The sequence below is a fragment of the Eschscholzia californica genome, unplaced genomic scaffold (genome assembly GCF_041429995.1).
Source record: "Eschscholzia californica isolate CP2 unplaced genomic scaffold, dmEscCali1.0.p SCAF_3, whole genome shotgun sequence".
In the NCBI taxonomy this organism is placed as follows: domain Eukaryota; kingdom Viridiplantae; phylum Streptophyta; class Magnoliopsida; order Ranunculales; family Papaveraceae; genus Eschscholzia; species Eschscholzia californica.
Window position 1 is genome coordinate 63,343,618 of NW_028238420.1, and position 12,561 is coordinate 63,356,178.

General features: G+C 36.6%; 1 protein-coding gene across 1 annotated transcript; it reads left to right on the forward strand.

Annotated features, from left to right (window-relative positions):
• The first annotated feature begins 6,710 nt into the window (after nucleotides 1-6,710).
• On the forward strand, nucleotides 6,711-10,813 carry LOC147553147 (uncharacterized). Its single transcript, XM_086670143.1, has 2 exons — nucleotides 6,711-6,749; nucleotides 6,820-10,813. Exon 2 carries the CDS (start codon nucleotides 8,444-8,446, stop codon nucleotides 9,950-9,952), a length of 1,509 nt encoding a protein of 502 aa, XP_086526269.1. The 5' UTR covers nucleotides 6,711-6,749; nucleotides 6,820-8,443; the 3' UTR covers nucleotides 9,953-10,813.
• The last annotated feature ends 1,748 nt before the right edge of the window (nucleotides 10,814-12,561 follow it).

A 12,561-nucleotide genomic window follows, 5' to 3' on the forward strand; every position in this document is an offset into this window, starting at 1 on the left:
TCCCCGTAACACCGACTCAAAATAAAGTCACCTATTAACCCTACTTTCTTTCTTCAACCTCTCTTCGTCAAAACCGAGCTTATTATAGAACCATTGAAATGATTAAACCCCAAAAGTCATCCATTCAAATGAGTCAAACATCACATATCAGATAAAAACGAACTGTCTGAAATCCGACTTAAATCAGTTGCAACCCCAAGTCAGATTTAAGATCTGACTTAAAAAAGGTTACCCAGTGTCCCGCACTTATAACTTCTAGACCTCGAAAGTACGCTAGTGGCCCTAGTGATGCCTAAATCAAGAACAATATGTTATATGTCTGGTACTGATACAAGTGTTCTCAATACAATTGAAAAGATATCTTACTGTTATCGATTTAAAAGGTTCTTCTTGAAGGATAACTTTAAATGTCTACCAATTATCCTTCAATGATGAGATAATAATAATAATAATAATAATAATAATATCCACTACACATTTTGTCCATGGATTCAATATGTTGAAATGTCCCCGGGACATTTTGTCCATGAACCAAATGTCTTGAAATGTCTCTGAGACATTTTGTCTATAAATCAAATGTCTTGAATTGTCCATAAAGACATTTTGTCTACGGACAAATGTCCCGAAATGTCTTGAAATGTCTCTGAAACATTTTGTCTCTGAGTGTCCTCCAATGTCCTGAACCACTACCACCCCGTTTTTAACAGTTTCTAGATTCTAGATATTTTAAAGTTTTAGTAATTTTAGACTTCTATTACTTTAGGAGTTCAAGCCAATAATTAGTTCATTGTTAAAGGAACTTAATTGATTGAATAAAGTTTTTGTTTGATTTAATCAATCATAGAGGAGCGATCTCTATACTTTAATCTCTTGCCTACTACGCGTTGCATCAGGGGTCTATAAACCCCCTAGACCTAGTATAGATCTGCCACTGTCTCCATTAAATAATTACAATATCCCTACAATTATATTTAATATTACGGTGTTAGTTAAGAGGGGTCTATCGAGTCCATAGGACGCGGCGGAGACCTAGTTAATTAAAAGACAAACATGTAAAATATCAATTTCTAAAAACATTTTAATTGAATCAAATTTCATTTAGGCCAATCATTATTACATGTAAAACAAACATCACCGTATCACTAGAGATGCTTATACTTTTCTCAATTAAATAGTAGAAGGCCACCGATCAAAGAGTTCACCATTCTCATCATAAATTCCATCAGTCTTAACAAAAGTGTGACAATATCCTCCGCACCGTTCATAATCCCTCTCAGCAACGTATTCATCAAAATTTGCTTCTCTAAAGTGACCTAATTTTGTATCCATATACCCAATACGACACACAAATAAAGTTGTAAACCTGAAGTTGATTCTAAATCTCCAATCAAAACTTTCATTATAACCGATCCAGTGCTCCCCAAGATCATCGTCTTTCGAATAGCAATGGATTTTCATACTTGTATCTTTATCTAATAAGTTGGTGACCTCCACATGTACTTTCTTGAAGAGTCTCCTTTGTACTGAAGCACTGGAAACCAGTTTACATACAAACGACATAATTATAAGTAGCGCAACGACCCAACAGATAAGGGTGTGAGTGGTACTATTGGAACGACTCCCTGAAGTACCCATTGATGATGAATGATATGTAGACACGGAAGGGAATTAAGAACAAAGTAACTGAACAAAGTAATTGGATTACTAAAATCTATAGGATAACAAGTAATGAAGGACTTTATATAAGCAAATAGCAAGAGAGAAACTATGCGTGAAAATGGACCCAAGCTACAATCTCCATTAGATCTTTAAATTTCCAGACTAAAGATTCTAACACAAAAGGGAAGTATCTCGGCTCATATCAAAAGTCTTGATTATACCATTATTTTGTAATCAACTTTCGCACTCAATTGGTCCAACTACACTTCCTTTTAGTTCCCCAATTTTTTCTAGTTTCAGGCTTGTTCCGTTAGTTTATCAAACAAAACAAGATTTTTTTAATCCAAAAATACATTTACTACCTTTTAATCCAATAATACCAAACAAAACAAGATTTTTTCCCTTATATATATATGTTAGAATATTAATCTTTTATATTTTAGAAATGAATTACTGGATAAGATACAAAATTTCTAATATATATCTCAAAAATGTTAAAATACTTGTTATTTCCACTTTTAAAATGAAGAGTTGAAATTACACCAATATTAAGAAAACTTGAAATTTTACTGGTTAAAAGTATAAATAATAATAGAAATTTTGGGCTTATAGTCCAAAAACCGGACCCTAAACACACATTTAGTCCTCTCTAATCCTAAAAAGGGTTTGTAAAACCAAAATATTAATGTAAATGGATATTGATAGGCCTAAAATAGGTCTATTCCCGCAAGTATACGGGGTTCAGTTATAGTATAATTTGTAAATCGGGAAATCGTTCCAAGGAATAGGTAGGTACCTTCGGATATTGACGGCGAGTTTAGCCCAATAATCAAAATGTCAATAGCTAACTTAGACTAACACACACACACACACACACCCCACTTCATAGATTTGATGATTGATATTTAAGAAATAAGAAAACGAATAAAACTAAATAAACTAACTAAGAGAGAGGTAAGAAGATATCTAAGGTTATAAAATCCACCGCATAATTTCACTTTATAAAACAAGCACTTAATTACTTAAATCTCTTTTGTATTTACTCGAGATCCAATATAATGAACTATTTGGATTCCGGATGATGTTCTAGATAAAACAATTTTATAATTACTAATTCTAATTGTCTTCCTTATAGAGATTTCGGATCGCTTAACTACAATTCATCATCTAAAAAGCATACTCCATCTAACAACTTAACGAAAGTATGAAATATCAAATTATGAGGCATGAATAATGGAAAGAAAATCTAATCCATATAGACAAACAATCAATAGACATTAAAGCACATCAAGGGATTTAATTAATCAAGAACAAGTATTACAAAGATCTATTATGGGTTCATCTACAACCTTAGATTGCTAAATTAACTATACATGAAATCTAGAGTACATTCATTGACATTGTAAAATAAATGAAAATACTAAGAAATAATGGAAAGAAATCACCAAGAATGTTCAAACTCCATATTCCCATGTATCTCCATTTTATCCAAGATTTGCTCCATTTATGCTCAAGAATTTTACTCCAAGAAATCCAAGTAATAGCTATTTTATTGCCACCCAAATAAGAAAAAGAAAGAGAAGGAAGAAATTAGATGTAGAAAGAAGTTGGAAAGAAGAGATGAAAGGGGATAAAGATGATAGAAGAATATGGAAGGAAGAAGGAGAAAACTATTAATGGAAGAATAATAGTGGTAGAGAAGTAGTAGTAGTAGTAGTAGTAGTAGAGAAATATAGAAAAAGAATGGAAAAGATGGATTTAGTAGTAGAGAAGAGAGAAAGTATGGGAATAGAGAAGAGGGATTGAGAGGGTTTGCAAGTCTAAAGACAAATGAGGGAGGTAAAGATTTATTTATAGATGGGTTGATGACTAGGGTTTTAGGAGTTAATTGGGAGAAAATGGGAGAAAGAGGGTCAAAATAGGAAGTTAGGGTTTCTTTCTACACAAGAATTGGATTCGTATTGGTTGAAAATTGAAAAGGACAAAAAGGAGGTGCATAAAAGTAATTTCCGGAGGGCTTAAAAGTGAAAAGAAGGAGCCACGCGTCTTCTGTCCGGTTGGGTCTTAATTCGGATGATACAGTGCAACCGGATTCATAGAGTTAACATGCGGGACGTACAGAAGCCGCCGGATGGAAGGTTTCACGAATCTGGAGGGTTGGGAACTGAAAAACTAAGTTTCTTGAAGAACAATTCAATTACTTCTCAACTTAACTGATTAGTTTCGATTACAAAGATCTCTTTATATATCAGAGGTTTAGAGAGAGAGAGAGATAATCGATCTTAACTAATTCTTAACTAACACTAACTAACAATTAACACTAAACAATATAACACTATTCGCAGACACTTTCGGCAGCCTATTGACAATAATGTGGGCGCTTCATATTAAGAGTATGGGCGCGCATAACACGTACGACCGTTAATTCAGTTAGGTTGATCTTCTTCATCCACAAGGTGTTCGACCAAATGCTTAGTGAGTGGCTCTCTCTTACAGCCCCCCTCAAACACATGATCCGAAGTGGAGAGAATCATGAGTTTGCTTCGAATGAAATCAAACTGCGAGGAGATGAGACCCTTGGTGAATATATCTGCCAAATTCTCTTCAGAGGAGACGAACTTGATATCCAAAGTAGAATTCATAACCAAGTCTCGGATAAAATGGTAGTCTATTTCGATGTGTTTAGTCCGAGCATGGAAGACTGGATTTGAGGCCAAAAATTTCGCACCCATATTATCACATGACAGACTAAGTGGAGTAGCAATAGAGACACCAAGCTCTTCTAACAAGTAAGATAGCCACAATAACTCTGATGTTGCCATTGAAAGAGCACGATACTCGGCCTCAGTTGAGGACCTAGAGACAGTAGCTTGCTTCTTAGAAGACCAGGACACCAAAGACGAACCCAAAAACACACAATAGCCACTAGTTGATCTCCTAGTATCCGGACATCCTGCCCAGTCAGAGTCAGAAAACCCTTTGAGAATGGACACATCACCTGATTTAAGGATTATACCTGCTCCAATAGTCCCTTTCAAGTACCTTAACACTTTCTTAAGAAGAATCAAGTGAGCAGTCCTAGGCTCATGCATGAATTGAGATAAGTAGTTGACACTAAAGGTCAAATCAGGCCTGGTCATGGTGGCATATTGCAACCCACCTACCATGCTTCTATAGAATATAGGGTTGTCTATAAGATCACCATCAATTTTAGAGATCCTCTTTCCTGTTGAAATAGGAACCAGGCTAGGCTTAGAGTCAGAGAGTCCAGACTTGTCCAGTAGTTCAAGAGTATACTTAGTTTGAGTAAGAAGCAATGAAGATGGAGTTCTCTGAACTTCAATATCCAAAAAATAATTAATGTTGCCAAGTCTTTTCATAGCAAATTCCTCAGCCAAAGCAGCAAATAACTGATCCAATAGAGAGGTTGAGGTACCAGTAAGGATGATATCATCCACATATAGAAGAAGAATCATCATTTGGCCAGCAGAGATGAACACAAACATTGAAGTATCAGAGGTACTTCTAATAAAACCCCAACCTTGAAGATAAGCTGAAAATCTTGTGAACCAAGCTCTTGGGGCTTGTTTCAGGCCATAAAGGGCCTTATGAAGGTGACACACATATGTAGGAGATTGAGGGTCAGTGAATCCTGGTGGCTGTTTCATATAAACAGTCTCAGTAAGATGCCCATGAAGAAAGGCATTTGACACATCAAGCTGCTGAATTGGCCAATGATGAGAGATTGCCAAAGTTAGGATCACTCTAATGGTTTGAATCTTGACTACTGGACTAAAGGTCTCCACATAGTCAATTCCTTCTTGCTGAGAGTAGCCTTGAGCTACAAGCCTTGCCTTGTATCTCTCAACAGTCCCATTTGAATTATACTTAACCTTGAAAACCCACTTACAGCCAAGTATATTCATGTTTGAAGTTTTGGGTATGAGAGACCAAGTCTTATTTCTTAACAAAGCCTGAAATTCATCTTCCATTGCCTTCTTCCAATTTGAATCTTTAATAGCATTCTTATAACTTGTAGGTTCTGGAATAGAAGGTAGTTGGCCCTTATGAACAGAAGCAAGAGCATGAGAAACAGAAAAATGAGCCACATGATCAGGAATGGATTTGGGTTTAATAATACCACTTTTAAGCCTTGTCTGCATAGGATGAGAGTTGAGTTCTGATGAGTCATGAAAATGCCTCATCTGAATATCTTAATTTAGACTAGTTAGTCTAATTCGAGCTGTTACTCTGATGTTTTGCTTGTGTTTCCTTACTCAGGTACCTTTTTCAGAGTTATGTGTGCAAAACGGATAAAAGTCGGAGAAATGCAGATTAGGGGTATTTTGGTCATTTTGTGATTCTGATTTCATGATCAGTATTAGTGCTCGGATGGAAAATAGAGACCAAGACGAACCCGTAGGCGAAAACGAAACTCAAATCGGAGTCCGGATGAGCAAATTAGAGCAAGTCAAAGTTCGGGTCAAAATAGGTGGACCATGAGTCAAAGCCTCTGCTGACATCATCATGACGTCAGCATCATCACCTTCATCACCAATTATTCAGCTTAAAACCGAGACTTCCCATTTTTTGGGAGTTTCCATTTTTTTTCTTAGCCGACTCCATCAAAAACCGACTTCAACGATTCAAAAGAAGAAAAAGGAAAGAAGGAGAAGAAAAGGAAAGAGAAGGAGAGAGAAAATCGACATAGATGGAAAGTAGAGAGATAAAGCCCGAGAGAGAGAGAACTTAAGGAAAGAAGAGAGAAGATGGAAGGAAAGAAACCGTGAGCAAGATTAGAAGAGATTTTTCTAAGATTAGACAGAAGAGAGAGAGAGATATCGAATATTTTTGAAAGAATTGAAGAAGGAAAGAGATTTTTAGAGAGAGAGAAGGCTCGGCTTGGCTTTTTGTTTTGTATAAGACAGAGAGAAAACAGAGCTAAGAAAGGATCTCTGGATCGGGGGTCATAAGCTCAATAGAATCGAAATATTAGAGAGAAAGAGGAAGGGAGATCTCGGCTTTGAACAGAGAAAAGAAAAAAAACATCTCTCGGCCATTAAAGGAAGACCGAGAGCTAGAGAGAGAAAGTGAGAGTTTAAAGTTTTCTGTTTCTTTTCTTTTCTTCTTCTTCTTCTAGTTCTTCTCTTAGTGAGAAAGAGAGAGTTAGATTAAGAGAGTTGAGAGAGAGAGAGAGATATTGTAGAGAGAGAAAGATTGAATTAAAGTTTGTAAAATCCATTATCATCTTCTTCTTCTTCTTCTTTCTTTATCATCACTCGGTTATAAACATTAGAGAGTGTTCATAGTTTGTTTAGAGAGAGAAAGAAACAGTATAGAAAGAGAAATAAAGAGAAAACAGAGAAGGAGAAGAAAAACCAGGGAAGGAAAATTATTTTCTCACCTGGAAATCGTTTCCGGGAAGATGAGAAAATAATTTTCCCTAAGGGTCTGTTTGGCAGAATCTTGGGAAAACAGAAGGAAAATCTTTCCCTAAGGCCCTGTTTGGTTTGGAAATAGCGAAAAAGTTAAGTTTTCTTCCATTCTCTTTTATTATTCATATTTATTCAAATCTCGATCATGATTAGCTAAGACTCTCCGTCTAGGGTTTTACGATGAAACCCATTTTTGATCTTTTAGAGATATACTTTTTATTGATTAACTCTTGATTAATGCTTCATAGTTTAATTCGTTTTAGTTTGATAAATAGATTTTCTTTTCACTATTTATACTTTTCGATTTGATGCATCGTGCTTATGTTAAATCATTTGACGGTTCATACTTATTAATTGATAAATAGTAGTTTAGAGATTTATTTATTTAAAATAAAATGATTACATTGTTATGTTTTATTCGGTTTTAACGAAAACATCTCCCGGAATTAGGATAGTTCATTATCCGAAATTCTGAGTTATAAAAAAAGAGAATTAATTAGATAATTTATTTGCTCTAAAGGTAATTTTATGTGGTGAATTCCTAAAACCTAGACTCCTCCCCATTTGAGTTCCTTGTATCATAGATTGTTTTATTATTTTGTCCGTTATTTTATCACCAAAACCAAAACCATTTTCAAAACCGTCTTACTTCCAAGTCTTAGAATAGGTTTCACTTAGTCTCTGAGGAACGAACCGGTCTTACCGGAACTATTACTTGACGCCCGTATACTTGCGGGTGGTGACCTATTTAGGAAACTTTTTAGGCCCATCAAGTTTTTGGCGCCGCTGCCGGGGACTAAGTTCAAAATTTTTTCTAAACTTGGAAAGTTTTTATTTTTGGTAAGTTTTTATTTTTGGCCACTTTGACCTGCTTCTCTATTTGGTGTGCAGGGCATTAAGGAGCGAAAGAGAAGGCGCAAACAAGGAGGAGGAGTCGAAAAGAAGAAATTTACAGTTTTATTTTATTTTATTTTTGGTGAGAGAGAGACTTTAGACTTTCTAGACTTTATTTTTGGATTTAAGTTTTGACCCTAATTTAAAGGGCATAAATTGTAACCGAAAAACCAAAACGAAGCCTCGGGTTCGAACACTCGCGGGGAGAGTGGCCCGAGTCGTCTGCAAAGGTCGTCGCCCGTCTCGAACGGGAGGTAACTCTCTCTAATCACCCACGAATCCCCTGTTAGTGGGTACTTTTTATAAGATCTTAGTAGTGCTTCCTCGGTTTTCGTGTTAAAAAAAAAAAAAATAAAAAAATAAAAATAAAAAATAAAAAATTTTGGACCAAAAGAAAGGAGTCAAGTTTAATTACATAAGTGTCAATTCTCATCTTGTGATCGTGCCTGACCATCATGGCGCATTTTTCTAATGGTTGGACGTACCCTGTTGATGATGATGACCTTGATCTAAAGGGACCCGTCATCAACCGAACTGATATAACCTTAAGAGAATACCAACAGTTGCGTAAAGACTGGCTTAACCAACGTGGTACGACTCTAAGAGATTGTCAACGACTTAACGAGGGGAATAGGCTAGTTGAGCCTAACCGAACTGGTATGACCCTAGGAGAGTACCAACAGATGTGTAGAGACGAGCCTAACCGACCGGGTATGACATTTCAGGATTATAAACGAATGTCTAGAAACAGTCCGATTAGTGAGTGGAGTAGACCATATGAGCCTGATCAATCTCATATGACATTAGGAGATTATCAACAAATGTGTAGAGATGGTCCGATTAGCGATGGATATGGTCCGACGCCAAATATATATGAGAGACCTTATTGTCCACACTATTCTGAGACCAATGACTTTAGAGACAGGTATGATCCTAATATGTACGGAGGAAGTTATTATCAAGAGTCTACGTTTAATTACACTAGCGAACCTTATTACGAGGAGACTCTTGAAGATAGATCTCGATCAGAGTCCGAGAGTCGTCTTATTGAGATTATGTCACAATTTACGACTCAAATGCAGCAGGATACTGAGTCCTTGGCTCAACAGATGAAAATGTTTAAGTCACAGTTATTCGCCGACGAGGAAGGGGGTTCACCACCCCAAACTCAGGAAGGTACTAGGTACGATGACGAGGTTAATACGTCTAACCCTAGTACTAAGTTAAATGTCGATGAATTTACTGATAATACCCTAGAGCCTGAAAGGTCTGATGACCTTGTTGTCTTGCTTCCTCCACCTATGTCATCTCACCATGATAGGACTGTATTAGACGTTGATATCCAGAATGACGGCGCTATGAGCAAGTTTGGGAATGACACTATTCTGAACTTTCCGACATTTGAGATTTGTAAGGAGTCAGCCTTAGATGAAATTCTAGGAAGGCATGATATTATGAATGACTGCGAGACTCCAGATGTATTTGAGGACATTGATGACAGTAGAGACATGTTAGATAGTTTGTCAGACTGTTTACCTAAGGAAACCATGGACCTTGACGTGGTCCCCGAGCATATTGCCTTACCCTTAGAGTCTAGTTTGACCTTTCACATGGTCTCAGACTCGGTTGTTGATCCCTTTTGGGACACTTCAGATGTCTCCTCGAGAACGTCTATGGAAATAGTGGATATTCTATCCACTAAACTTGCAGATGACTTTCTGCCTTCGACGGATATATTGGCCCTTCATTGTTATGTCGATCCTTTTGATGACTTTCTAGTCATTGGTCCGAGTATTTATAGTTACTTAGTGGACTGTGCATCCACTAAGTTTGGGGATTGCCCCTCTTCTTTGATAGTCTCACATGCACTCTCTGCAATTCACAAAAATGTGAGACTATCGTTTACTGAAAAATTTGTGTTTTGGGTGGACCCACAGATGTATCGAATATTGGTTTACAGTTAATCACATATCTGTAATCCAGTAGGTTAATCCTTTTTATTTTGTCGAATCATCTGTTTCGTCTGGCTGAAGACGTTAAACTTAGCGCTTTCTGGGAGGCAACCCACGCATAGGACCTTGGAATCAGGTAATATCTTTCCCTCATCCTGTTATTTTTTTTGCATAGTCTTCAGAACATTGAGGACAATGTTCGGTTTAAGTTTGGGGATAGGGGAATGAATTTTTTGCTAAGTCCTTATTTCAAAAATTCAAAAGGGTTCAAAATTTTTCAAAATTTTAAATTTTTGGATTAAAAATGTGAGTCTAGTTGTTTTTGCTTGTTAATGGTCATAGAGTCTAGTTGGTTGTACTACACTTTTGCTAAAGGTTTTTCCACGAATATCGAGTCTTGAGGTTGTTTGTGCACTAGCCATGTGAGTGTTAGATAGGTGAAGAGTAGACTTTTCTGAGAGAACTTAATCGATCATTAGTGGAGACTTAACCTATGTGAGATTCTGAGCCTTTCTTGTTGTTTTGAGTGATCTCTTCTGAGCTAATTCCGAGTAGAGTGAAGAGCTACTCAACCTCGCAATATTGAAAGAAGAACTCATTTGATCTCTTGAGTTCAAATTTTACAACCACTAGGGATGTCATCAGGAAGCAAACCTTTCTCTTGTAGTCTGAGAAACTTGAAAACAGTGTTAACTAGAGGAAGATAGGAACCTCACCCATCATTTAGAACCCTGAGAATAAGGCATGAAGCAAAATGAAGAGAATATTACCAAGGAAAGAATAATGTGAAGAAAGTAGTATTTGTATTATGAGTCGTAAAAAAAAAAAAAAAAAAAAAAAAAAAAAAGAGAAAAGAAATAGAAAAATCAAAGAAAAAAATGTTTGTTTAGTTTAAGTGTTTATCCTTCGAAGAAATTCTTGAAGATTTGAAGACGTCAAGTTCTCAGGAGTTCTGGTTCACATTATCACTAGTTTCTATTGACCTTTAGGAAACACTGTTAGATAGTAGATCAGGTGAGAAGAGTAGGTTAGCTTCCCCATTCCATATTAGTGGTTGTTTCCTTTTTATGAGATCAGTCGTTCATAAAGAAATTTAGTCCATCTTTTGTAATGTGTTGAGTTTTTTTCTCATACTCATACTCGCACATTGAGTGAGCCATTTCTGAGTGACTTTAATTTTTGAGTGTATGACCGTGAGGCAGTAGTCGAGGCGAAATGTATCGAGACAGTAATCAAGGTCTTGTCTTTTCAGAACCGAAATGATACTCATATTGGCTGGTCACGTGCACTTCGAGTCTTGATTACTAGTGAAGAGATTTTTTTTGCATTTGTATGGTCTGGTCGATTTGGATTTCATTTCTATTAACTTTCGAAAATCTACCGGATAAACATTTTTAGTTCATGTCATACTTAACCCTTTTGGAATTTTGAGATATTTGAATTTTGTGGGTATATTCACTGCAAACCCTCACGAGACAAAACTCGTCCTCTTGGGTAACCTAGAGGTTTAACGGCTTGTTGCACGTGCTAAGTGCAATCGTGATTCCCTACGAAAGTGGTGAAGGTGGGTTTAGTTTTATTTTTCTATTTTTGCTCGAGGACTAGCAAAATCTAAGTTTGGGGATGTTTGATGAGTCATGAAAATGCCTCATCTGAATATCTTAATTTAGACTAGTTAGTCTAATTCGAGCTGTTACTCTGATGTTTTGCTTGTGTTTCCTTACTCAGGTACCTTTTTCAGAGTTATGTGTGCAAAACGGATAAAAGTCGGAGAAATGCAGATTAGGGGTATTTTGGTCATTTTGTGATTCTGATTTCATGATCAGTATTAGTGCTCGGATGGAAAATAGAGACCAAGACGAACCCGTAGGCGAAAACGAAACTCAAATCGGAGTCCGGATGAGCAAATTAGAGCAAGTCAAAGTTCGGGTCAAAATAGGTGGACCATGAGTCAAAGCCTCTGCTGACATCATCATGACGTCAGCATCATCACCTTCATCACCAATTATTCAGCTTAAAACCGAGACTTCCCATTTTTTGGGAGTTTCCATTTTTTTTCTTAGCCGACTCCATCAAAAACCGACTTCAACGATTCAAAAGAAGAAAAAGGAAAGAAGGAGAAGAAAAGGAAAGAGAAGGAGAGAGAAAATCGACATAGATGGAAAGTAGAGAGATAAAGCCCGAGAGAGAGAGAACTTAAGGAAAGAAGAGAGAAGATGGAAGGAAAGAAACCGTGAGCAAGATTAGAAGAGATTTTTCTAAGATTAGACAGAAGAGAGAGAGAGATATCGAATATTTTTGAAAGAATTGAAGAAGGAAAGAGATTTTTAGAGAGAGAGAAGGCTCGGCTTGGCTTTTTGTTTTGTATAAGACAGAGAGAAAACAGAGCTAAGAAAGGATCTCTGGATCGGGGGTCATAAGCTCAATAGAATCGAAATATTAGAGAGAAAGAGGAAGGGAGATCTCGGCTTTGAACAGAGAAAAGAAAAAAAACATCTCTCGGCCATTAAAGGAAGACCGAGAGCTAGAGAGAGAAAGTGAGAGTTTAAAGTTTTCTGTTTCTTTTCTTTTCTTCTTCTTCTTCTAGTTCTTCTCTTAGTGAGAAAGAGAGAGTTAGATTA

Coding starts and splice junctions, on each gene's coding strand:
- LOC147553147 (XM_086670143.1), top strand. CDS start 8,444: ATGGCGCATTTTTCTAATGGTTGGACGTACCCTGTTGATGATGATGAC.